Genomic DNA, 26,691 nt, shown 5'->3' with positions numbered 1-26,691 from the left:
GGTGTGTTAATTTTGAGTTCTCTTGATTACTCTTTACTTTGTTATTTTTGTGTTACTTTTGCTTTTGTCCACTTTCTTATAGTCTGTATCATAACACATTACTTATTATTATTATTATTATTATTATTATAACTGCATTCAAAGACGTTATGAAGGACATTATAAAGCATTATTACACATTCGTTATAAAAGTATATTTTGCAGTTTGCAGTGAGCCTGCCTTGCTCTGGCCCGTAGAACCAGGACTCCTTCACATTTAGCCCTCTCTGAAGTGGAGGAGAGAGGAGAGGGAGGAGAGGAACGGGGTAGTGGAACACTCCTATAAATGGAAAACTAATAACAGATTTTCGAGAGAGAGAGAGAGAGTTCGAAAGAGAGAAAGAGAGAGAGTTAGAAAGAAAGGGAGAGAGAGAGAACGTTAGAAAGTGTGTGTTCGACTAGGCGAGAGAGCAGGAGAGAGAGAGAGAGAGAGAGTTCTCGGCTGTGCAGTGCTCTGACCCTAGCCCTGGGGCTGTGCTGGTGTGTGGCGCAGTAGTAATCAGAGGTCATAATTTCATTGGCGGTTAGCATCAGGTTCAATTTTTCTAGTAGGTTGCATTTAGCAGAACGTCTGGATTCTGTTACTGAGGGGCGGCTGAATCAGAGAGAGCTGCAGAATCCCTCTCCAAGACGAGTCAGAGCACACACACACACACACACACACAGATGCATGCACACACACACACACATACACAGACGCATGCACACACACACACATACACAGACGCATGCACACACACACATACACAGACACATGCACACACACACAGACGCATGCACGGACACACACACATACACACACACGCACACACACACAGACACACACACACACACACACAGACACATACACACACGGACAGACACCAATGTGCCAACAGACACACGCTGTCCATTAACACCGTGGATGTCTTTATTCTCCCTACGTTTCTCTTCTTCTCTCCACTCGTCTCCCTCCTCTTCTCTCCCCTCCTCTTCTCTCCCCTCTCTATTCTCTCCCCTCCTCTTCTCTCTCCTCCTCTCTCCCCTCCTCTTCTCTCTCCTCCTCTTCTCTCCCCTCCTCTTCTCTCTCCTCCTCTCTCCCCTCCTCTTCTCTCTCCTCCTCTTCTCTCCCCTCCTCTTCTCTCCCTCCTCTCTCCCCTCCTCTTCTCTCTCCTCCTCTTCTCTTCTTCTCCCCTCCTCTTCTCTCTCCTCTTCTTCTCTCCACTCCTCTTCTCTCCCCTCCTCTTCTCTCCCCTCTTCTTCTCTCCACTCCTCTTCTCTCCCCTCTATATTCTCTCCCCTCCTATTCTCTCCCCTCCTTTTCTCTCCACTCCTCTTCTCTCTCTTCTTCTCTCCCCTCCTCTTCTCTCCCCTCATCTTCTTTCTCCTCTTCTTCTCTCCCCTCCCCTTCTCTCTCCTCTTCTCTCTCCTCTTCTTCTCTTCTCTCCCCTCCTCTTCTCTCCCTCCTCTTCTCTCCCCTCCTCTTCTCTCTCCTCTTCTTCTCTCCCCTCCTCTTCTCTCTCCTCCTCTTCTCTCTCCTCTTCTTCTCTCCATTCCTCTTCTCTCCCCTCCTCTTCTCTCCACTCCTCTTCCCTCCCCTCCTCTTCTCTCTCCTCTTCTTCTCTCCATTCCTCTTCTCTCCCCTCCTCTTCTCTCCACTCCTCTTCTCACCCCTCTCTATTCTCTCCCCTCTCTATTCTCTCCCCTCTCTATTCTCTCCCCTCCTCATCTCTCCCCTATCTATTCTCTCCCCTCATCTCTTCTAGAATGTGACTTGAGACAACTTTCTGATAAAATAAGGTTTGCATTGAATTAATATACACTGCTCAAAAATATAAAGGGAACATTAAAATAAAACATCCTAGATCTGAATGAATGACATATTCTTATTCAATACTTTTTTCTTTACATAGTTGAATGTGCTGACAACAAATCACACAAAAAATTATCAATGGAAATCAAATTTATCAACCCATGGAGGTCTGGATTTGGAGCCACACTCAAAATTAAAGTGGAAAACTATACTACAGGCTGATCCAACTTTGATGTAATGTCCTTAAAACAAGTCAACATGAGGCTCAGTAGTGTGTGTGGCCTCCATGTGCCTGTATGACCTCCCTACAACGCCTGGCCATGCTCCTGATGAGGTGGCGGATGGTCTCCTGAGGAATCTCCTCCCAGACCTGGACTAAAGCATCCGCCAACTCCTGGACAGTCTGTGGTGCAATGTGGCGTTGGTGGATGGAGCGAGACATGATGTCCCAGATGTGCTCAATTGGATTCAGGTCTGGGGAACGGGCGGGCCAGTCCATAGCATCAATGCCTTCCTCTTGCAGGAACTGCTGACAGACTCCAGCCACATGAGGTCTAGCATTGTCTTGCATTAGGAGGAACCCAGGGCCAACCGCACCAGCATATGGTCTCACAAGGGGTCTGAGGATCTCATCTCGGTAACTAATGGCAGTCAGGCTACCTCTGGCGAGCACATGGAGGGCTGTGCGGCCCCCCCAAAGAAATGCCACCCCACACCATGACTGACCCACCGCCAAAACCGGTCATGCTGGAGGATGTTGCAGGCAGCAGAACGTTCTCCGCGGCGTCTCCAGACTCTGTCACGTCTGTCACATGTGCTCAGTGTGAACCTGCTTTCATCTGTGAAGAGCACAGGGCGCCAGTGGCGAATTTGCCAATCTTGGTGTTCTCTGGCAAATGCCAAATGTCCTGCACGGTGTTGGGCTGTAAGCACAACCCCCACCTGTGGACGTCGGGCCCTCATACCACCCTCATGGAGTCTGTTTCTGACCATTTGAGCAGACACATGCACATTTGTGGCCTGCTGGAGGTCATTTTGCAGGGCTCTGGCAGTGCTCCTCCTGCTCCTCCTTTCACAAAGGCGGAGGTAGCGGTCCTGCTGCTGGGTTGTTCCCCTTTTACGTCCTCCTCCACGTCTCCTGATGTACTGGCCTGTCTCCTGATAGCGCCTCCATGCTCTGGACACGCTGACACGCTGACAGACACAGCAAACCTTCTTGCCACAGCTCGCAGCATTGATGTGCCATCCTGGATGAGCTGCACTACCTGAGCCACTTGTGTGGGTTGTAGACTCCGTCTCATGCTACCACTAGAGTGAAAGCACCGCCAGCATTCAAAAGTGACCAAAACATCAGCCAGGAAGCATAGGAACTGAGAAGTGGTCTGTGGTCACCCCCTGCAGAACCACTCCTTTATTGGGGGTGTCTTACTAATTGCCTATCATTTCCACCTGTTGTCTATTCCATTTGCACAACAGCATGTGAAATGTATTGTCAATCAGTGTTGCTTCCTAAGTGGACAGTTTGATTTCACAGAAGTGTGATTGACTTGGAGTTACATTGTGTTGTTTAAGTGTTCCCTTTATTTTTTGAGCAGTGCATATCGTTATTCACTGAAAGGGTTAATTCATTCAACCTCGACATTCCAGGCTGCTAACTAATCCTCTGATGAGGGGTTGTATTAGGGGATCAGTCTGCTCCCATCACGTGGTTAATCAATTAATCATCTGATGAGGGGTTGGATTAGGGGATCAGTCTGCTCCCATCACGTGGTTAATCAATTAATCATCTGATGAGGGGTTGGATTAGGGGATCAGTCTGCTCCCATCACGTGGTTAATCAATGAATCCTCTGATGAGGGGTTGGATTAGGGGATCAGGGTGTGATGATGGAGAGAGAGATTGATTGAGTGAGGGAGGAGAGAGAGAGAGAGAGAGAGAGAGGGAGGGGGAGGGAGAGATGAGAGGGAGGGAGGGAGGAGAGAGAGGAGAGAGGAGAGGAGGAGAGAGAGAGAGAGAGAGAGAGAGAGAGAGAGAGAGAGAGAGAGGAGAGAGAGGAGAGAGAAGAGTGAGGGGAGCGAGGGAAGAGGAGAGTGAGCAGAGACGAGGAGAGAGAGAGAGAGAGAGAGAGAGAGAGAGAGAGAGAGAGAGATGGAGAGAGAGATTTTCAATTAGAGTGAGTTCCTCAGTAAATGAAAACTTGTCATGTGTTTGGAAATATAACTTGAGAGAAAATGCTATTTTGCTCTTTCAAAATTATAAGGGTAAAATGTGTACTTGAACTGCTTTGAAGATAATGATGTGGATTATTTTGAAATGTTCATGTGAATGTGGTATTATGCATCTATATTTACTCCACGTATCTCCTCTCTGTGTTTTAGGAGTGTGACCAGGTTACATCGATGACGTCTCATCTGATGACAACGGTCAGGATCTGAGGTAGATTCAGTTCTAAACCAATCACAATGTTCTAAAGTACAGTTCTAAACCAATCACAATGTTCTAAAGTACAGTTCTAAACCAATCACAATGTTCTAAAGTACAGTTCTAAACCAATCACAATGTTCTAAAGTACAGTTCTAAACCAATCACAATGTTCTAAAGTACAGTTCTAAACCAATCACAATTTCTAAAGTACAGTTCTAAACCAATCACAATGTTCTAAACTACAGTTCTAAACCAATCACAATGATCTAAAGTACAGTTCTAAACCAATCACAATGTTCTAAACTACAGTTCTAAACCAATCACAATGTTCTAAACTACAGTTCTCAACCAATCACAATGATCTGTTCCTGGGATCTCACTGTTTTTCCTAGCGTCAGCAGTGGTGCCAGTTTGAACTAATATTTTTTTATTTGTTTCTTGACTTCCCCCCCCCCCGCTCTCTCCCTCTCTCTCTCTCTTCTCTCTCTCTCTCTCTCTCTCTCTCTCTCTCCTCCCCTCCCCCCTCTCTCTCTCTCTCTCTCTCTCTCTCTCTCTCTCTCTCTCTCTCTCCTCTCTCTCTCTCTCTCTCTCCCCCCTCCCCCCTCTCTCTCTCTCCCTCCCCCTCCCCCCCTCTCTCTCTCTCTCTCTCTCTCTCTCTCTCCCTCTCTCTCTCTCTCTCTCTCTCTCTCTCTCTCTCTCTCTCTCTCTCTCTCTCTCTCTCTCTCTCTCTCTCTCTCTCTCTCTCTCTCCCTCCACCTCCCCCCTCTCTCTCTCTCTCCTCTCTCTCTCTCTCTCTCTCTCTCTCTCTCTCTTTCTCTCTCTCTGTGTTCTCTCTCCCTCTCTCTCGTTGTCTCTTGCTCTCTGTGCCCATGCAGTACATATAACTTTGGTTCGATGGGTTCCACGCGGCAGCGACCAGTGCCAACCTGTGCCTGGCCACGGGCGTGAGAGGAGGAGTGGACTGGATGAGAAAACTGGCCTTCCGCTACAGACGAAGTAAAAGAAATCTACACCACCTACAAAAATAACGTTGGAGGTAATCCCCAATAACACACTGCTCTGCCTCGCTCTGAACACACACACACACCACCTCTGCCTCGCTCTGAACACACGCACACCACCTCTGCCTCGCTCTGAACACACACACCACCTCTGCCTCGCTCTGAACACACACACACACCACCTCGGCCTCGCTCTGAACACACACACACCACCTCTGCCTCGCTCTGAACACACGCACACCACCTCTGCCTCGCTCTGAACACACACACCACCACCTCTGCCTCGCTCTGAACACACGCACACCACCTCTGCCTCGCTCTGAACACACACACACCACCTCTGCCTCGCTCTGAACACACACACACCTCTGCCTTGCTGAGACTCAAGGTATTTAGAGGTGGCTCCAACCTAAACATTGTTTCTTCGCGTGTATCCTCTCCTCTCAGGTCTGCTGGGCCCAGCCAAACGAGAAGCCTGGTTACAATTGAGAGCAGAAATTGAAGCTTTGACTGACTCCTGGTTAACACTGGCACTGAAAGCACTCACATTAATCCACTCAAGGTAGGACCCACACACACACACACACACACACACACACACTCACATGAATCCTCTCAAGGTAGGACTCCCACCCAGCAGTCCCCGCCACCAGCATGTGGTGGAAATTAGACAACTGTATATTCACCAACAAAAGAAAACACAAGGATTATTTAGCCGTATCCCAAATCATACCCTATCCTCTACATATTGCACTCCTTTTGACCAGTTGGCCCTACAGTATGTAGGGAATAGGATGCCCTTTGAGGCGTAGCCTTTAGTGATGGTGGTATAGGCTTCATCTGTCCCTTTAGAAAGATAGCATGGTAAAACCCTTTAAAAAAAGACTTGAACTCCAATCCATTTGTCCCGTTAGACTGCTGTTCCTGTGTTGATGTTGTCCTCCCACGCAGTTCTGTAGACGGATTGGTGTCATCCTCTCCCTCTCTTCTCTTAATCATCGCTCTATCGTCTCTCTTCTCATCCCTCTTCTCATCCCTCTTCTCATACGTCTTCTCATTCCTCATCTCATCTCTCATCTCATACCTCTTCTCATCCCTCTTCTCATCCCTCTTCTCATCCCTCTTCTCATACGTCTTCTCATTCCTCATCTCATCTCTCTTCTCATACATCTTCTCATTCCTCATCTCATCTCTCTTCTCATACCTCTTCTCATCCCTCTTCTCATCCCTCTTCTCATCTCTCTTCTCATCCCTCTTCTCATCTCACTTCTCATCCCTCTTCTCATCCCTCTTCTCATACCTCTTCTCATCCCTCTTCTCATTCCTCGTCTCATCTCTCTTCTCATCCCTCTTCTCATACGTCTTCTCATCCCTCTTCTCATGTCTTCTCATCCCTCTTCTCATACGTCTTCTCATCCCTCTTCTCATACGTCTTCTCATCCCTCTTTTCATACGTCTTCTCATACCTCTTCTCATCCCTCTTCTCATCCCTCTTCTCATCCCTCTTCTCATACCTCTTCTCATTCCTCATCTCATCTCTCTTCTCATACCTCTTCTCATCCCTCTTCTCATCCCTCTTCTCATCTCTCTTCTCATCCCTCTTCTCATCTCTCTTCTCATCCCTCTTCTCATCCCTCTTCTCATACCTCTTCTCATCCCTCTTCTCATTCCTTGTCTCATCTCTCTTCTCATCCCTCTTCTCATACGTCTTCTCATCCCACTTCTCATACGTCTTCTCATCCCTCTTCTCATATGTCTTCTCATCCCTCTTCTCATTTGTCTTCTCATCCCTCTTTTCATACGTCTTCTCATTCCTCTTCTCATACATCTTCTCATACCTCTTCTCATACGTCTTCTCATCCCTCTTCTCATACCTCTTCTCATACCTCTTCTCATACGTCTTCTCATCCCTCTTCTCATACGTCTTCTCATACCTCTTCTCATACGTCTTCTCATCCCTCTTCTCATACCTCTCATCCCTCTCTTCTCTCCTCTCATCCTTCTCTTCTCGTCCTCCTCTGTGTTGCAGGTCGAACTGTGTGAATATCCTGGTGACCACCACCCAGCTCATACCTGCCCTGGCTAAAGTCCTGCTGTACGGACTGGGGATAGTGTTTCCTATTGACAATATTTATAGTGCTACCAAAATAGGTAAATAAGTTATCCTCTCTGTTTTCAATGTCTACCTGTATGTTTGTCTCTCTATTGCCCTGTTTGTATTGACATGTTGTCTGTCTATCTGTCTATCTTGTCTGTCTACCTGTCTATGTCTGTCTGTCTTGTCCGTCCATCCGTCTGTCTGACTGTCTGTCTGTCTGTCTGTCTGGTCCTGTAGTGGGTTACAGGACTCATCAGAATGCTCATCCTAATGAATATATGTGTAAACATGGCGTGTGATTGGTCCGTGACGTTGAGGAGGCCGGGGGATTGGTCTGTGCTGTAGAGGGGGCCGGACGCTGGAGAGAGTTAATGTCTTTCTCTGAAGGAAGAACTTTAATCAAACAGAATCATTTTCCTGTTGCAGGGCCTCGTTATCTCTCTTATTCTCTCACTCCATCTCTCTATCTATCTCTCTCTCTCTCTCTCTGTCTCTCTCTCTCTCTATCCTCTCTCTTTCTCTTCTCTCTCTTTCTATTTCTCTCTCTCTCTGTCTCTCTCTCTCTCTTTCTATCCTCTCTCTTTCTCTCTCTCTCTCTCTCTCTCTCTCTCTCTCTCTCTCTCTCTCTCTCTCTTCTTTCTCTCTCATCCTCTCTCTCCCTCTCCCTCTCCCTCTCACTCCATCTCTCTATCCTCTCTCTTTCTTTCCCTCTCTATCTCTCTCAATTCAATTCAAGGCGCTTTATTGGCATGGGAAACATGTGTTAACATTGCCAAAGGAAGTGAGGTAGATAATATCCAAAAGTGAAATAAACAATGCAAATTAACAGTAAACATTACAAATACAGAAGTTTCCTATCTCTCTCTCTCTCCCTCCCTCATATTCTCTTCCTCTATCTCTCTCTCTGTTCCTCTCTCTCTCTCTCTCTTCCTCTCTCTCTCCCTCATATTCTCTACCTCTCTCTCTTTCTCTCCCTCTTCCTCACTCTCTCTCTTCCTCTCTCTCTCTCTCTTCCTCTCTCTCTCTCTCTCTCTCTCTCTCTCTCTTCCTCTCTCTCTCTCTCTCCTCTCTCTTCCTCTCTCTCTCTCTTTCTCTCTCTCTCTCTCTCTCTCCCTCATACTCTCTTCCTCTCTCTCTCTCTCTCTCTCTCTCTCTCTCTCTCTCTCTCTCTCTCTCTCTCTCTCTCTCTCTCTCTCTCTCTCTTCCTCTCTCTCTCTCTCTCTCTCTCCCTCACTCTCTCTCTCTTCCTCGCTCTCTCTCTCTCCCTCATATTCTCTTCCTCTCTCTCTCTCTTCCTCTCTCTCTCTCTCTCTCTCTCTCTCCCTCATATTCTCTTCCTCTCTCTCTCTCTCCCTCATATTCTCTTCATCTCTCTCTCTCTCTTCCTCATATTCTCTTCCTCTCTCTCTCTCTCTCTCTCTCCCTCCCTCATATTCTCTTCCTCTCGCTCTCTCCCTCCCTCCCTCATATTCTCTTTCTTTCTCTCTCTCAGGCCCTGCATATGAAACCACTTCATCGCATTTATGTCATTCTACATCCAATGCACTCCCTCCTTCCTCCCTCCTTCCTCCCTCCTTCTGCCTCCTTCCTCCCTCTTTCCTGCCTCCTTCCTCCCTCCTTCCTCCCTCCTTCCTGCCTCCTTCAATCCCTGCACTCTTAGAAAAAAGGGTTCCAAAAGGGTTCTTCGGCTGTCTCCGTAGGATAACCCTTTTTAGCTCCAGGGAGAACCATTTTTGGTTCCACATAGAACCGTTTTGGGTTCCATGTAGAACCCTCTGTGGAAACAGTCCTACATGGAACCCAAAAGAGTTCTACCCGGAATCAAAAAGGGTTCTTCAAAGGGTTCTCCTATAGGGACAGCTGAAGAACCATTTTAGTTTCTAGTTTAAAAAAAGGAGCAAAGAGTATGCACCATTTACAGCCGGAGACTCAGCCAGCCAGTCAGTCAGTCAGCCATTCAGTCAGCCAGTCAGTCAGCCAACCAACCAGTCAGCCAACCAGTCAGCCAGCCAACCAGTCAGCCAACCAGTCAGTCAGTCAGCCAACCAGTCAGCCAACCAACCAACCAGTCAGCCAACCAGTCAGCCAACCAACCAGTCGATCAGCCAGTCAACCAACCGGTCATTCAGTCAGCCAGCCAACCAACCAACCAGTCGGTCAGTCAGCCAGCCAACCAACCAGTCGATCAGCCCAGTCAACCAACCGGTCAGCCAGTCAGTCAGCCAGTCAGTCTGTCAGTCAACCAACTGGTCAGCCAGTCAGTCAGTCAGCCAACCAACCAGTCAGCCAACCAGTCAGCCAACCAACCAGTCGATCAGCCAGTCAACCAACCGGTCATTCAGTCAGCCAGCCAACCAACCAACCAGTCGGTCAGTCAGCCAGCCAACCAACCAGTCGATCAGCCAATCAACCAACCGGTCAGCCAGTCAGTCAGCCAGTCAGTCTGTCAGTCAACCAACTGGTCAGCCAGTCAGTCAGTCAGTCAGCCAACCAACCAGTCGTTCAGCCAGTCAACCAACCGGTAAGCCAGCCAGTCAGTCAGTCAACCAACCAACCAGTCAGCCAGTCAGTCAGTCAGTCAGTCAACCAACCAACCAACCGGTCAGCCAGTCAGTCAGGCAACCAACCAGTCAGCCAGTCAGTCAGTCAGTCAACCAACCAGTCAGCCAACCAGTCAGTCAGTCAGCCAACCAACCAGTCAGCCAGTCAGTCAGTCAGCCAACCAGTCAGTCAGTCAGTCAGCCAACCAACCAGTCAGCCAGTCAGTCAACCAACCAGTCAGTCAGCCAGTCAGTCAGTCAGTCAGTCAACCAACCAGTCAGCCAACCAGTCAGCCAACCAACCAGCTAGCCAGTCAGTCAGTCAGTCAGTCAGTCAACCAACCAGTCAGCCAACCAGTCAGCCAACCAACCAGCCAGCCAGTCAGTCAGCCAACCAACCAGTCAGCCAGTCAGTCAACCAACCAGTCAGTCAGTCAGTCAACCAACCAACCAACCAACCAACCAACCAGTCAGCCAGTCAGTCAACCAACCAACCAGTCAGCCAGTCAGTCAACCAACCAACCAGTCAGCCAGTCAGTCAACCAGTCAGCCAGTCAACCAGTCAACCAGTCAGCCAGTCAGCCAGCCAGTCAGTCAGTCAGCCAACCAACCAGTCAGCCAGTCAGTCAGTCAGCCAACCAACCAGTCAGCCAGTCAGCCAGTCAGTCAACCAACCAGTCAGCCAGTCAGTCAGCCAACCAACCAGTCAGCCAGTCAGCCAGTCAGTCAACCAACCAGTCAGTCAGTCAGCCAACGGTTGTGTCTGTAGAGTAGAGTATGCAGGGATGACCGTAACGTGAAGCTGTTTCCACACACTGTAGCATGTGATGCTGATTTAGTTTCTGGGGAGGAGAACGAAACACTTTAATGTGTCTCACATTGTCTTTATCTGCTGAGCTGATCGTATCAAATGCCCTGGCTGGGACTCTACTGTTTACACTGAGTCATACTATGGTGAAGCATCATGTTTTAAAAGGGAGCCTGAAGGCAGTTTACGCTCAAACACAGTGTTGTTTCTACATACTGTAGTACCGTATACAATTCTCCATTGCTCTGTTTTAGGGTAGGGTGTATAGGGCACTATTCCCTAAATAGCTCTAGTTTTCACCATGGCCCTATAGGGTAGGGTGTATAGGGCCCTATAGGGTAGGGTGTATAGGGCACTATTGTGGTCTGTCTGTCTGTCTGTCTGTCTGTCTGTCTGTCTGTCTGTCTGTCTGTCTGTCTCTCTAACATGTCTGTCTGTCTCTCTAACCTGTCTGTCTGTCTCTCTAACCTGTCTGTCTCTCTAACCTGTCTGTCTGTCTCTCTAACCTGTCTGTTTGTCTCTCTAACCTGTCTATCTGTCTCTCTAACCTGTCTGTCTGTCTGTCTGTCTGTCTGTCTAACCTGTCTGTCTGTCTCTCTAACCTGTCTGTCTGTCTCTCTAACCTGTCTATCTGTCTCTCTAACCTGTCTGTCTGTCTCTCTAACCTGTCTGTCTGTCTCTCTAACCTGTCTATCTGTCTCTCTAACCTGTCTGTCTGTCTCTCTAACCTGTCTGTCTGTCTCTCTAACCTGTCTATCTGCCTCTCTAACCTGTCTGTCTGTCTCTCTAACCTGTCTGTCTCTCTAACCTGTCTGTCTGTCTGTCTGTCTAACCTGTCTGTCTGTCTCTCTAACCTGTCTGTCTGTCTCTCTAACCTGTCTGTCTGTCTCTCTAACCTGTCTGTCTGTCTCTCTAACCTGTCTATCTGTCTCTCTAACCTGTCTGTCTGTCTCTCTAACCTGTCTGTCTGTCTCTCTAACCTGTCTATCTGTCTCTCTAACCTGTCTGTCTGTCTCTCTAACCTATCTGTCTGTCTCTCTAACCTGTCTGTCTGTCTCTCTAACCTGTCTGTCTGTCTCTCTAACCTGTCTGTCTGTCTGTCTAACCTGTCTGTCTGTCTGTCTGTCTCTCTAACCTGTCTGTCTGTCTCTCTAACCTGTCTGTCTGTCTCTCTAACCTGTCTGTCTGTCTTTCTCTCTAGCCTGTCTGTCTGTCTGTCTCTCTAACCTGTCTGTCTGTCTCTCTAACCTGTCTATCTGTCTGTCTATCTCTCTAACCTGTCTGTCTGTCTGTCTCTCTAACCTGTCTGTCTGTCTCTCTAACCTGTCTGTCTGTCCACAGGGAAGGAGAGCTGTTTTGAGAGGGTAATTCAGAGATTCGGGAGGAAAGTTGTTTACGTTGTCGTGGGAGACGGAGTGGAAGAGGAGCAAGGCTCAAAAAGGTAAGAGAGGGAAAGTGTAGAAATAGATACAGTATATCAGTATCTATAGTAGATATAGATTCAGTATATCAGTATCTATAGTAGATATAGATACAGTATATCAGTATCTATAGTAGATATAGATACAGTATATCAGTATCTATAGTAGATATAGATACAGTATATCAGTATCTATAGTAGAAATAGATACAGTATATCAGTATCTATAGTAGAAATAGATACAGTATATCAGTATCTATAGTAGATATAGATACAGTATATCAGTATCTATAGTAGATATAGATACAGTATATCAGTATCTATAGTAGATATAGATACAGTATATCAAATCAAATCAAATCAAATTTATTTATATAGCCCTTCGTACATCAGCTGATATCTCAAAGTGCTGTACAGAAACCCAGCCTAAAACCCCAAACAGCAAGCAATGCAGGTGTAGAAGCACGGTGGCTAGGAAAAACTCCCTAGAAAGGCCAATACCTAGGAAGAAACCTAGAGAGGAACCAGGCTATGTGGGGTGGCCAGTCCTCTTCTGGCTGTGCCGGGTGGAGATTATAACAGAACATGGTCAAGATGTTCAATGTTCATAAATGACCAGCATGGTCGAATAATAATAAGGCAGAACAGTTGAAACTAGAGCAGCAGCACAGTCAGGTGGAAGTTGAAACTGGAGCAGCAGCATGGCCAGGTAGACTGGGGACAGCAAGGAGTCATCATGTCAGGTAGTCCTGGGGCATGGTCCTAGGGCTCAGGTCAGTTGAAACTGGAACAGCAGCATGGCCAGGTGGACTGGGGACAGCAAGGAGTCATCATGTCAGGTAGTCCTGGGGCATGGTCCTAGGGCTCAGGTCCTCCGAGAGAGAGAAAGAAAGAGAGAAGGAGAGAATTAGAGAACGCACACTTAGATTCACACAGGACACCGAATAGGACAGGAGAAGTACTCCAGATATGTGTCTCAGTATCTATAGTAGATATAGACACAGTATATCAGTATCTATAGTAGATATAGATACAGTATATCAGTATCTATAGTAGAAATAGATACTTTATCTCAGTATCTATAGTAGATATTGATACAGTATATAAGTATCTATAGTAGATATAGATACAGTATATCAGTATCTATAGTAGATATAGATACAGTATATCAGTATCTATAGTAGATATAGATACACGATATCAGTATCTATAGTAGATAAAGATACAGTATGATTCGGCTTTAGGGTCAACCCCATTTTAACTCATCAATTCATGAATTGAAATTCCATGAGTTTGAATCCTTCATTGGGTCTTAGGGTGGCTGTGAATGGGTCTTAGGGTGGCTGTGAATGGGTCTTAGGGTGAATGGGTCTTAGGGTGGCCGTGAATGGGTCTTAGGGTGAATGGGTCTTAGGGTGGCCGTGAATGGGTCTTAGGGTGAATGGGTCTTAGGGTGGCTGTGAATGGGTCTTAGGGTGGCTGTGAATGGGTCTTAGGGTGGCTGTTAATGGGTCTTAGGGTGAATGGGTCTTAGGGTGACTGTGAATGGGTCTTAGGGTGGCTGTGAATGGGTCTTAGGGTGAATGGGTCTTAGGGTGGCCGTGAATGGGTCTTAGGGTGAATGGGTCTTAGGGTGGCCGTGAATGGGTCTTAGGGTGAATGGGTCTTAGGGTGGCCGTGAATGGGTCTTAGGATGGCTGTGAATGGGTCTTAGGGTGGCTGTTAATGGGTCTTAGGGTGGCTGTTAATGGGTCTTAGGGTGGCTGTGAATGGGTCTTAGGGTGAATGGGTCTTAGGGTGGCTGTGAATGGGTCTTAGGGTGGCTGTGAATGGGTCTTAGGGTGGCTGTTAATGGGTCTTAGGGTGGCCGTGAATGGGGTCTTAGGGTGGCCGTAAATGGGTCTTAGGGTGAATGGGTCTTAGGGTGGCTGTGAATGGGTCTTAGGGTGGCTGTGAATGGGTCTTAGGGTGGCCTTGAATGGGTCTTAGGGTGGCTGTGAATGGGTCTTAGGGTGGCTGTGAATGGGTCTTAGGGTGGCTGTGAATTGGTCTTAGGGTGGCTGTGAATGGGTCTTAGGGTGGCTGTGAATGGGTCTTAGGGTGGCTGTGAATGGGTCTTAGGGTGGCTGTGAATGGGTCTTAGGGTGAATGGGTCTTAGGGTGGCCGTGAATGGGTCTTAGGGTGGCCGTAAATGGGTCTTAGGGTGAATGGGTCTTAGGGTGGCTGTGAATGGGTCTTAGGGTGGCTGTGAATGGGTCTTAGGGTGGCCTTGAATGGGTCTTAGGGTGGCTGTGAATGGGTCTTAGGGTGGCTGTGAATGGGTCTTAGGGTGGCTGTGAATTGGTCTTAGGGTGGCTGTGAATGGGTCTTAGGGTGGCTGTGAATGGGTCTTAGGGTGGCTGTGAATGGGTCTCAGGGTGGCTGTGAATGGGTCTTAGGGTGAATGGGTCTTAGGGTGGCTGTGAATGGGTCTTAGGGTGGCTGTGAATGGGTCATAGGGTGGCTGTGAATGGGTCTTAGGGTGGCTGTGAATGGGTCTTAGGGTGGCTGTGAATGGGTCTTAGGGTGTCTGTGAATGGGTCTTAGGGTGGCTGTGAATGGGTCTTAGGGTGGCCTTGAATGGGTCTTAGGGTGGATAGGGAGAGAGAGAGAGAGAGAGAGAGTCTTAGGGTGGCCGTGAATGGGTCTTAGGGTGGCTGTTAAGAGAGAGAGAGAGAGAGAGAGAGAGAGAGAGAGAGAGAGAGAGAGAGAGAGAGGGGGAGAGAGAGGGGGAGAGATAACGAGAGAGAGAGATAACGAGGGAGAGAGATAGGGAGAGATATAACGAGAGAGAGAGCAGGGGTAGAGAGATATAGAGAGAGAGAGAGAAAGAGAGAGAGAGCAGGGGAAAAGAGATAGAAGGAGAGAGAAAGTAGAGGGAGAGAAATAGAGAGCGTGTACAGGTGAGAAAAATATTCTTACCCATGGCCCTAAGCAGCGTAACGCTAGACAGATCCTTTCAGGTTTACAGCAGAGCAGAAATAGAACACACAGCTTAAATCTTTGTTGATGAGATTAGGATATTTACTGCAATGACAACCCTGTTAGAGAGAACAAGAAAGGCTGCTGGGTGAAACGCTTTTGATGCACTTCACAACGCAGCTAGATCACAATACTCAGGTTGTTAGACTTCCTCTCTCTTACTCTCTCTACCTCTCCCTCTCTCTCCCTCTCTCTCTCTCCTTCTCTCTCGCTCTCTCTACCTCTACCTCTCTCTCTCTCTCTCCCTCTCTCTCTCTCCTTCTCTCGCTCTCTCTACCTCTACCTCTCTCTCTGTCTCTCTCTCTACCTCTACCTCTCTCTGTCTCTCTCTCTACCTCTCTCTCTCTCTCTCTCTCTCCTTCTCTCTCGCTCTCTCTACCTCTATCTCTCTCTCTCTCTCGTGGTGTCGATGAAATTATAAAATATAGACCAAATATATAAGAAATATATAAGTCTGGCATTTTCCCCAATATTTGTCACCAATGACTAACCACCCCAATCCACAAAAGTGGAGACACATTTGACCCCAATAACCACCGTGGGATATGCGTCAACAGCAACCTTGGTAAAATCCTCTGCATTATCATTAACAGCAGACTCGTACATTTCCTCAATGAAAACAATGTACTGAGCAAATGTCATTTTTAAATTTTTTAATTTTTTACCAAATTACCGTATGACAGACCACGTAATCACCCTGCACACCCTAATTGACAAACAAACAAAACAAAACAAAACAAAGAAAAAGTATTCTCATGCTTTGTTGATTAAAAAAAATGCCTTTGTCTCAATTTGGCATGAGGGTCTGCTATACAAACTGATGGAAAGTGGTGTTGGGGGGGGAAAATACAACTATAAGCTCTAAAGATGAAGAGAGTCCCACACTCCAAATATAAACTCCAGGTAATTTATTGGGTAAATCACCAATGTTTCGGCATCACTGTGCTTCCTTCAAATCCATGTACACAAACAACAAGAGTACGGTTAATATTGTCAAAAACACACACATTTCTTTCCATGGGGCCGTGGGGTGAGACACGGATGCAGCTTAAGCTGCAGGACACTGGACAAGACAGGAGAAATACTGCAGATATAACAGACTGACCCTAGCCCCCCGACATATAAACTACTGCAGGGTAAAGAAGGGCCTTCTATGTCATCAAAAGGAACATAAATTTCAACATACCAATTAGGATCTGGCTAAAAATACTTGAATCAGTCATAGAACCCATTGCCCTTTATGGTTGTGAGGTCTGGGATCCGCTTACCAACCAAGAATTCACAAAATGGGACAAACTCCATATTGAGACTCTGCATGCAGAATTCTGCAAAAATATCCTCTGTGTGCAACGTAAAACACCAAATAATGCATGCAGAGCAGAATTAGGCTGATACCTGCTATTTATCATAATCAGAGAAAGAGACATTCAATTCTACAACCACCTGAATTGAAGTGATTCCCAAACCTTCCATAACAAAGCCATCACCTACAGAGAGATGAACCTGGAGAAGAGTCCCCTAAGCAAGCTGGTCCTGGGGCTCTGTTCACAAACACAAACAGACCCCACAGAGCCTAGGGACAGCAACACAATTAGACCCAACCAAATCATGAGAAAACAAAAATATAATTATTTTATACATTGGAAAGAATTAACAAAATAACTGAGCAAACTAGAATGCTATTTGGCAGAGAGTACACACTGACCACTGTATCTGACCCAAACTTAAGGAAAGCTTTGACTATGTACAGACTCAGTGAGCATTGCCTTGCTATTGAGAAAGGCCATAGGCAGACCTGGCTCTCGGGAGAAGACAGGCTATGTCCACACTGCCATCAAAATTAGGTGGAAACTGAGCTGCACATCATAACCTCCTCCCAAATGTATGACCATATTAGAGACACATATTTCCCTCAGATTACACAGATCCACATTTTTTTTTTAAACAAAACAAATTCCAGTGTGTGACATCACAGCAGCAAGACTTGTGATCTGTTGCCACAAGAAAAGGGCAACCAGTGAAGAACAAACACCATTTTAAATGTAAATGCAACTCATATGTATTTATATTTACTTCCACGTTTGTACTTGAACTATTTGCACATCATATGACATTTGAAATGTCTTTATTCTTTTGGAACTTTTGTGGGTGTAATATTTACTGTACATTTTTATTGTTCGTTTGACTTTTTCTTATTTATTATCTATCTACTTCATTTGATTTGGCAATGTTAACATACTGTACGTTTTCCCATGCCAATAAAGCCCTTCAATTGAATTGAAAATTGAGAGAGACAGAGAGGAAGATACCATCTCCAGCCTTTAAACTTGAAAGCAAAGACAATTTACAAAACAAAAAGCAAAGAGCTTTTTAAGGGTCACTGGAAACATTCTAAGTGGAACATACGCCTGGGAGAGAGAGAATTCTGAGAGGGGGAGGGAGAGAGGGAACTCTGAGAGGGGAGGGAGGGAGGGCACTCTGAGAGGGGGAGGGAGGGAACTCTGAGAGGGGGAGGGAGGGAGGGCACTCTGAGAGGGGGAGAGAGAGAACTCTGAGAGAGGGAGGGAGAGAGGGAACTCTGAGAGGGGGAGGGAGGGAGGGCACTCTGAGAGGGGGAGGGAGGGAACTCTGAGAGGGGGAAGGAGGGAACTCTGAGAGGGCGAGGGAGGGAGGGAACTCTGAGAGGGGGAGGGAGGGAGGGAACTCTGAGAGGGCGAGGGAGGGAGGGAACTCTGAGAGGGGGGAGGGAGGGAACTCTGAGAGGGGGAGGGAGGGAGGGAACTCTGAGAGGGGGAGGGAGAGAGAGAACTCTGAGAGGGGGAGGGAGGGAACTCTGAGACGGGGAGGGAGGGAACTCTGAGAGGGCGAGGGAGGGAGGGAACTCTGAGAGGGGGAGGGAGGGAACTCTGAGAGGGGGAGGGAGGGAACTCTGAGAGGGGGAGGGAGAGAGGAAACTCTGAGAGGGGGAGGGGGGGGAGGGAACTCTGAGAGGGCGAGGGAGGGAGGGAACTCTGAGAGGGGGAGGGAGGGAACTCTGAGAGGGGGAGGGAGGGAACTCTGAGAGGGCGAGGGAGGGAGGGAACTCTGAGAGGGGGAGGGAGGGAGGGAACTCAGAGAGGGCGAGGGAGGGAGGGAACTCTGAGAGGGGGAGGGAGGGAACTCTGAGAGGGCGAGGGAGGGAGGGAACTCTGAGAGGGGGAGGGAGGGAACTCTGAGAGGGGGAGGGAGAGAGAGAACTCTGAGAGGGGGAGGGAGGGAACTCTGAGAGGGGGAGGGAGGGAACTCTGAGAGGGCGAGGGAGGGAGGGAACTCTGAGAGGGGGAGGGAGGGAACTCTGAGAGGGGGAGGGAGAGAGGAACTCTGAGAGGGGGAGGGAGGGAGGGAACTCTGAGAGGGCGAGGGAGGGAGGGAACTCTGAGAGGGGGAGGGAGGGAACTCTGAGAGGGGGAGGGAGGGAACTCTGAGAGGGGGAGGGAGAGAGAGAACTCTGAGAGGGGGGAGGGAGGGAACTCTGAGAGGGGGAGGGAGGGAACTCTGAGAGGGGGAGAGAGGGAACTCTGAGAGGGGGAGGGAGAGAGAGAACTCTGAGAGGGGGAGGGAGGTAACTCTGAGAGGGGGCGGGAGGGAACTCTGAGAGGGGAGGGAGGGAACTCTGAGAGGGGGAGGGAGGGAACTCTGAGGAGGGGGAGGGAGAGAGAGAACTCTGAGAGGGGGAGGGAGGGAACTCTGAGAGGGGGAGGGAGGGAACTCTGAGAGGGGGAGGGAGGGAACTCTGAGAGGGGGAGGGAGAGAACTCTGAGGGGAGGGAGAAAACTCTGAGAGGGGGAGGGAGGGAACTCTGAGAGGGGGAGGGAGAAAAACTCTGAGAGGGGGAGGGAGGGAACTCTGAGAGGGGGAGGGAGGGAACTCTGAGAGGGGAGGGAGGGAACTCTGAGAGGGGGAGGGAGGGAACTCTGAGAGGGGGAGGGAGAAAACTCTGAGAGGGGGATGGAGGGAACTCTGAGAGGGGGAGGGAGGGAGGGAACTCTGAGAGGGGGAGGGAGGGAACTCTGAGAGGGGGAGGGAGGGAACTCTGAGAGGGGAGGGAGGAACTCTGAGAGGGGGAGGGAGGGAACTCTGAGAGGGGGAGGGAGAAAACTCTGAGAGGGAGAGGGAGGGCTCTCTGAGAGGGGGAGGGAGGGAGGGAACTCTGAGAGGGGGAGGGAGGGAACTCTGAGAGGGGGATGGAGGGAACTCTGAGAGGGGGAGGGAGGGAGGGAACTCTGAGAGGGGGAGGGAGGGAACTCTGAGAGGGGGAGGGAGGGAGAGAGGGAGGGAACTCTGAGAGGGGGAGGGAGGGAGAGAGGGAGAGAACTCTGAGAGGGGGAGGGAGGGAGAGAGGGAGGGGGCTTCTAAGTGGAACATATGCCTGGGAGAGAGAGAACTTTGAGAGGGGGAGGGAGGGAGAGAGGGAGGGAACTCTGAGAGGGGGAGGGAGGGAGAGAGGGAGAGAACTCTGAGAGGGGGAGGGAGGGAGAGAGGGAGGGAGAGAACTCTGAGAGGGGGAGGGAGGGAGAGAGGGGGCTTCTAAGTGGAACATACGCCTGGGAGAGAGAGAACTTTGAGAGAAAGCTTTGATAAGACAGAGGTAATGGACCACAGGGGGGAGGGAGGGAGGTCGAGGACTCTACCTGACAAGACCCTTTCATTCTCTCCGACTCATGTTTCTCCCTCTCTGCTACTTGCATGGGAACAATGTCTGATTAGCTGGGCTGTCTCTCTATAGCAGTCAAATTCAGCATTAGGTGTTTTTAGTTATATTTTATTTAGTTCAAAGAACATTAACTACCATTGAATTTTGTTTTGTTAGTTTGAAGCAGAGTACCATCAGTAGTTATAGTACCATCAGTAGTTATAGTACCATCAGTAGTTATAGTACCATCAGTAGTTATAGTACCATCAGTAGTTATAGTACCATCATTAGATATAGTACCATCATTAGATATAGTACCATCAGTAGTTATAGTACCATCAGTAGTTATAGTACCATCAGTAGTTATAGTACCATCAGTAGTTATAGTACCATCAGTAGTTATAGTACCATCATTAGATATAGTACCATCAGTAGTTATAGTACCATCAGTAGTTATAGTACCATCAGTAGTTATAGTACCATCAGTAGTTATAGTACCATCATTAGTTATAGTACCATCAGTAGATATATTACCATCATTAGTTATAGTACCATCAGTAGTTATAGTACCATCAGTAGTTATAGTACCATCAGTAGTTATAGTACCATCAGTAGTTATAGTACCATCAGTAGTTATAGTACCATCAGTAGATATAGTACCATCAGTAGTTATAGTACCATCAGTAGTTATAGTACCATCAGTAGTTATAGTACCATCAGTAGTTATAGTACCATCATTAGATATAGTCAAATAGTACCATCATTAGATATAGTACCATCATTAGATATAGTACCATCATTAGATATAGTACCATCATTAGTACCAGTAGTACCATCATTAGATATAGTACCATCATTAGATATAGTACCAGTAGTACCATCATTAGATAAATTACCAGTAGTACCATCATTAGATATAGTACCAGTAAAACCATCATTAGATAAATTACCAGTAGTACCATCATTAGATATAGTACCATCATTAGATATAGTACCAGTAGTACCATCATTAGATATAGTACCATCATTAGATATAGTACCATCATTAGTTATTGTACCATCATTAGATGTAGTACCATCATTAGTTATACTACCATCATTAGATATAATACCATCATTAGGTGTAGTACCATCATTAGATATAGTACCATCATTAGATATAGTACCATCATTAGATATAGTACCAGTAGTACCATCATTAGTACCAGTAGTACCATCATTAGATATAGTACCATCATTAGTTATATTACCATCATTAGTTATTGTACCATCATTAGTTATAGTACCATCATTAGATATAGTACCATCATTAGATATAGTACCAGTAGTACCATCATTAGTTATAGTACCAGTAGTACCATTCAATATATATATTGAACCATCACGGCTGTGTTATTGCCAGGATAGTGGATCTTGGTCAACTATTGTTGCAGTCTTGTTCCTTTCCCCTCCCCTGCTTTTCCGTAAGATGCCATGTCTCTAGCAAGAAAATGTAGTCAAATATGCTTCTTGTGATATAATGTTCCTTAATAGTAAAATATGGACGTTTTTTACAATTTCCTGAACAGCTAAAATGTTTGAGATACCTCTTGTAACATCCCTTTTTCCCCTCCGCAGCACAACATGCCGTTCTGGAGAATCTCCAGCCACTCTGACCTCATGGCCCTCCACCATGCTCTGGACCTAGAGTACTTGTAGCTACCGCCTGGCACTACACCGCCCAACCCCGAAACTGGCCCATACCGGCCCCTACACCTACTGGCCCCTACCGGTCTCTACATCAACCTGCTGGCCCCTACCGGCCCCTACATCAACCTACTGGCCCCTACATCAACCTGCTGGCCCCTACCGGTCTCTACATCAACCTACTGGCCCCTACATCAACCTACTGGCCCCTACCGGTCTCTACATCAACCTGCTGGCCCCTACCGGTCTCTACATCAACCTGCTGGCCCCTACCGGTCTCCACATCAACCTACTGGCCCCTACATCAACCTGCTGGCCCCTTCCGGTCTCTACATCAACCTACTGGCCCCTACAACTACCTACTGGTCCCTACCGGTCTCTACATCAACATGCTGACCCCTACCAGTGCCTACATCAACCTGCTGGCCCCTACCGGTCTCTACATCACCCTGCTGTCCCCTACATCAACCTACTGGCCCCTACATCAACCTACTGGCCCCTAACGGTCTCTACATCAACCTGCTGGCCCCAACCGGCCCCTACATCAACCTACTGGCCCTTACCAGTCTCTATATTAACTTGCTGGCCCCTACCAGTCCCTACATCAAACTGCTGGCCCCTACCAGTCTCTACATCAACCTGCTGACCCCTACTGGTCTCTACATCAACCTGCTGGCCCCTACCAGTCCCTACATCAACCTACTGGCCCCTACATCAACCTACTGGCCCCTACATCAACCTACTGGCCCCTACCGGTCTCTACTTCAACCTGCTGGCCCCTACCGGTCTCTACATCAACCTACTGGTCCCTACCGGCCCCTACACCTACTGGCCCCTACCGGTCTCTACATCAACCTACTGGCCCCTACATACCTGCTGGCCCCTACCCGCCCCTACATCAACCTACTGGCCCCTATCTGCCCCTACATCAACCTACTGGCCCCTACCGGTCCCTACATCAACCGGCTGGCCCCTACCGGTCTCTACATCAACCTACTGGCCCCTGCATCAACCAACCAACCCCTACATCAACCTGCTGGCCCCTACCGGTCTCTACATCAACCTGCTGGCCCCTACCGGCCCCTACATCAACCTGCTGGCCCCTACCGGTCTCTACATCAACCTGCTGGCCCCTACCGGTCTCTACATCAACCTACTGGCCCCTACCGGCCCCTACACTACTGGCCCCTACCGGTCTCTACATCAACCTACTGGCCCCTACATACCTGCTGGCCCCTACCGGCCCCTACATCAACCTACTTGCCCCTATCTGCGCCTACATCAACCTACTGGCCCCTACCGGCCCCTACACCTACTGGCCCCTACCGGTCCCTACACAGCTACCACCTACCTACCCTACACAGCTACCACCTCCCTACCCTACACAGCTACCACCAACCTACCTTACTCAGCTACCACCTACCTACTCTACACAGCTACCACCTACCTACCCTACACAGCTACCACCTAATTACCCTACACAGCTACCACCTATCTGCTCTACACAGCTACCACCTCCACCTACCTACTCTATACAGCTACCACCTACCTACTCTACACAGCTACAACCTACCACCTACCTATCTTACACAGCTACCACCTGGGCCCTACCGGCCTCAAAATGCCTCTATACCTACCTGACCCAAGCCCTCCACATATCTTAACCACTCTACCAGGCCCTACTTCTCCACTTCACACTGCAACCTTTCAACTTTCACCAGCGCCACTTCAGTCCCACACCTAGTGACCCCCCCAGCCCAGAATAGGCCCTGTGACGCCCGCTTGCCTTCCGCGTGTCCTCCTCTTCCTCCCTCCTGTCATGTCCTCCTCTTCCTCTCTCCTGTCATGTCCTCCTCTTCCTCTCTCCTGTCATGTCCTCCTCTTCCTCTCTCCTGTCATGTCCTCATCTTCCTCTCTCCTGGCGTGTCCTCCTCTTCCTCTCTCCTGGCGTGTCCTCCTCTTCCTCTCTCCTGGCGTGACCTCCTCTTCCTCTCTCCTGGCGTGTCCTCCTCGTCCTCTCTCCTGGCGTGTCCTCCTCTTCCTCTCTCCTGGCGTGTCCTCCCCAAACTACCACTAGAGAGAAGAAAATAAGCTTAAAGAAAGAGAAACTGAGCAGTGACACTGTGTTGACACCGGCTTGACACCGGCTTGACACCGGGTTGACACCGGGTTGACACCGGGTTGACACCGTGTTGACACCGTGTTGACACCGGGTTGACACCGGGTTGACACCGTGTTGACACCGGGTTGACACCGTGTTGACACCGTGTTGACACCGGGTTGACACCGTGTTGACACCGTGTTGACACCGGGTTGACACCGTGTTGACACCGTGTTGACACCGGGTTGACACCGTGTTGACATACGGACACAATTCGTCTTAATAATGAACTGTTTTAATTTTTTCTGTTCTGATGGAGTGGAGAAGAGTGAATAATTTACGGAGTTGCAGCTGCAGTCTTTTATGGCCTCGTCTATCTGTCTGTCTGTGCCGCCCTCCCTCCTGGCCGGGAGTCTGACACTAACGACTAACGCTGAAGCCTGGAGTTGCCTGGACTGACCAGGTCACAGAGCTCAGCTACACTACAAGTCGCACCAAACCCCCCGACTGAGGGCAACAACAAACTCTCCATCGAAATCTCTCGTTCTTTCTGATTCTCTCTCTTTTTCTCTCTTCTATCTCTCTCTCTCTCTCTCTCTCTCTCTCTCTCTCTCTCTCTCTTTCTCTTTGTCTCTCTCTCTCTCTCTCTCTCTCTCTCCGTGGTATATAGAGACAGAGGGGCTCTTGTTGTTCTAACTTGTATGGATTGGCCTCATTCTGGGAGTCCTGTCTGGCTTGGCCTCAGCCTGGGAGTCCTGTCTGGCTTGGCCTCAGCCTGAGAGTCCTGTGCTTCTTATTATTTGTGAACTGAGACTTTGTGAGTCTATACCACACCAAGACGAGGGAGGAGGAAGACAATCCACACTATACCACACCAAGACGAACGAGGAGGAAGACCATCCACACTATACCACACCAAGACGAAGGAGGAGGAAGACCATCCACACTATACCACACCAAGACGAAGGAGGAGGAAGACCATCCACACTATACCACACCAAGACGAACGAGGAGGAAGACCATCCACACTATACCACACCAAGACGAAGGAGGAGGAAGACCATCCACACTATACCACACCAAGACGAAGGAGGAGGAAGACCATCCACACTATACCACACCAAGACGAAGGAGGAGGAAGACCATCCACACTATACCACACCAAGACGAACGAGGAGGAAGACCATCCACACTATACCACACAAGACGAACGAGGAGGAAGACCATCCACACTATACCACACCAAGATGAAGGAGGAGGAAGACCATCCACACTATACCACACCAAGACGAACGAGGAGGAAGACAGACGATGATGATGAAGAACTAAAATAAACAAAACTAAAAAGGGATTTTCCAATCATGTAAAAAATAATTAAGAAACTTAATGTACAATGATTCCCGAGACAATCGTGTACAGAGGAAGTCTTTTTAACGTGTGCAAAATTGCAATGACTGGACGATCCCTTCCTATATAATATTTGTTTAATACTGTCGGTACAAAGGTGATGATGTTTTCATTGAAGTCAAAAGGCTAATCGAGCAACGATGATGGTGACGATGTGTTGAGCTTGTTTTTGAACCAATAAAACTAACAAACAAACATGTAGATGAAAATTAGATTTTGTGATATAACTTGTTTTGTTCAAGACCAAAAGCATGGATGTCAAGTGTCAATGATCATTGTGTTCAGTCAGTGATGTTTCTTCCTCGTACTCTCTCTCTCTCTCTCTCTCTCTCTCTGTCTCTCTCGCTCTCTCTCTCTCTCTGTCTCTCTCTCTCTCTCTCTCTCTCTCTCTCTCTCTCTCTCTCTCTGTCTCTCTCTCTCTCTCTCTCTCTCTCTCTCTCTCTCTCTCTCTCTCTCTCTCTCTCTCTCTCTCTCTGTCTCTCTGGCTCTCTCTGTCTCTCTCTCTCTCTCTTCCTCTCTCTCTCTTCCTCTCTCTCTCTCTCTGTCTCTCTCTCTTTCTCTCTCTCTCTCTCTCTCTCTCTCTCTCTCTCTCTCTCTCTCTCTATTTACACTCAGTATAGTATGAAATAGTGTGATTTCAGTCACAATTCAACACAGCGGTTTCCCTCTGAATCAAGGCCTGGGATTCAATCTGCAGCCGTGCGATTGTCGAATTCGATCTCACCAATGAGGTAGCATTGGCTTTAAAAGCCGCATTGTCTACAAGCACGATCGGATTGAATCCCAGTCCAACACTGTGTAGATCCATGTTTCATTGGGGTATTTTTATTGTTCATGTTCACTTACTTGGAAACGTTGTTCAGAACTTGTTGTGTGGGCATTTCACTAGCTTGCAGCACAAACCAACCGTGTGTATTTTAAAGCTAATGTAATTGACATGATAATACCATTGCATCTTGGGATAGAGATGTCTGATCTGGACTGAGTTGGTAGGTTTTTTATTTTTAAATGTTACCCCTCGGTCAGTTCCTAGACTCCGAGCCGTATAGAGTACCATTTTAATGAATTTAGGAAACGTTCAGCTTTCAGGAATGAAAAAGAAAAAAACAAATAGGTTTTAAATAGGTTTTATTATCTTCTCTACAAGCGCTATAACAAAAACTATTGTACAGCGTACATTTTTGTATGAAGTAGTGTTTTTATTTACAATTTTGAAAAAATGATTGTGTTCTTCTAGTGTCCCACCTTTTGAATTTCTGTAGTTGAAAATGAAATTCATATGATGCCTTTTTTTCTGATTGTGCTTGTTATGATAGGACTGTGGACTGAAGTGGTGAGATAGATAGGTGATAAGTGTACTGGGCTCTTGTTATGATAGGACTGAAGTGGTGGGATAGATAGGGGATAACTGTACTGAGCTCTTGTTATGATAGGACTGTGGACTGAAGTGGTGAGATAGATAGGGGATAACCGTACTGAGCTCTTGTTATGATAGGACTGAAGTGGTGGGATGGATAGGTGATAACCGTACTGAGCTCTTGTTATGATAGGACTGTGGACTGAAGTGGTGGGATGGATAGGTGATAACCGTACTGAGCTCTTGTTATGATAGGACTGTGGACTGAAGTGGTGAGATAGATAGGGGATAACCGTACTGAGCTCTTGTTATGATAGGACTGTG

The 26,691-nt window shown here is 47.9% G+C and overlaps 1 protein-coding gene and 1 long non-coding RNA gene across 2 annotated transcripts in view; both read left to right on the top strand.

The window, feature by feature from the left end:
- The window catches only part of eya1 (EYA transcriptional coactivator and phosphatase 1), a 97,716-nt gene extending 75,814 nt beyond the window's left edge, over positions 1-21,902 (top strand). Inside the window, 9 exon segments of the mRNA XM_031795320.1 lie at positions 4,210-4,222; positions 4,225-4,267; positions 5,131-5,144; positions 5,147-5,250; positions 5,252-5,291; positions 5,704-5,818; positions 7,286-7,407; positions 12,044-12,142; positions 21,432-21,902. Of these exon segments, the coding sequence (XP_031651180.1) occupies positions 4,210-4,222; positions 4,225-4,267; positions 5,131-5,144; positions 5,147-5,250; positions 5,252-5,291; positions 5,704-5,818; positions 7,286-7,407; positions 12,044-12,142; positions 21,432-21,514 (633 nt within the window). The 3' untranslated portion in view covers positions 21,515-21,902.
- A 3,645-nt stretch (positions 21,903-25,547) lies between these two features.
- The window catches only part of LOC116354838 (uncharacterized), a 2,132-nt gene continuing 988 nt past the window's right edge, over positions 25,548-26,691 (top strand). The window contains exon 1 of the long non-coding RNA XR_004204073.1: positions 25,548-26,691. This exon is cut by the window's right edge and continues 462 nt beyond it. This is a non-coding gene — a long non-coding RNA (uncharacterized LOC116354838).

The sequence above is a fragment of the Oncorhynchus kisutch genome, linkage group LG18, assembly GCF_002021735.2.
Source record: "Oncorhynchus kisutch isolate 150728-3 linkage group LG18, Okis_V2, whole genome shotgun sequence".
NCBI classification, from domain to species: domain Eukaryota; kingdom Metazoa; phylum Chordata; class Actinopteri; order Salmoniformes; family Salmonidae; genus Oncorhynchus; species Oncorhynchus kisutch.
Note: the sequence above shows the minus strand (reverse complement) of the source record. Positions and strands in the feature narration are given on the sequence as shown.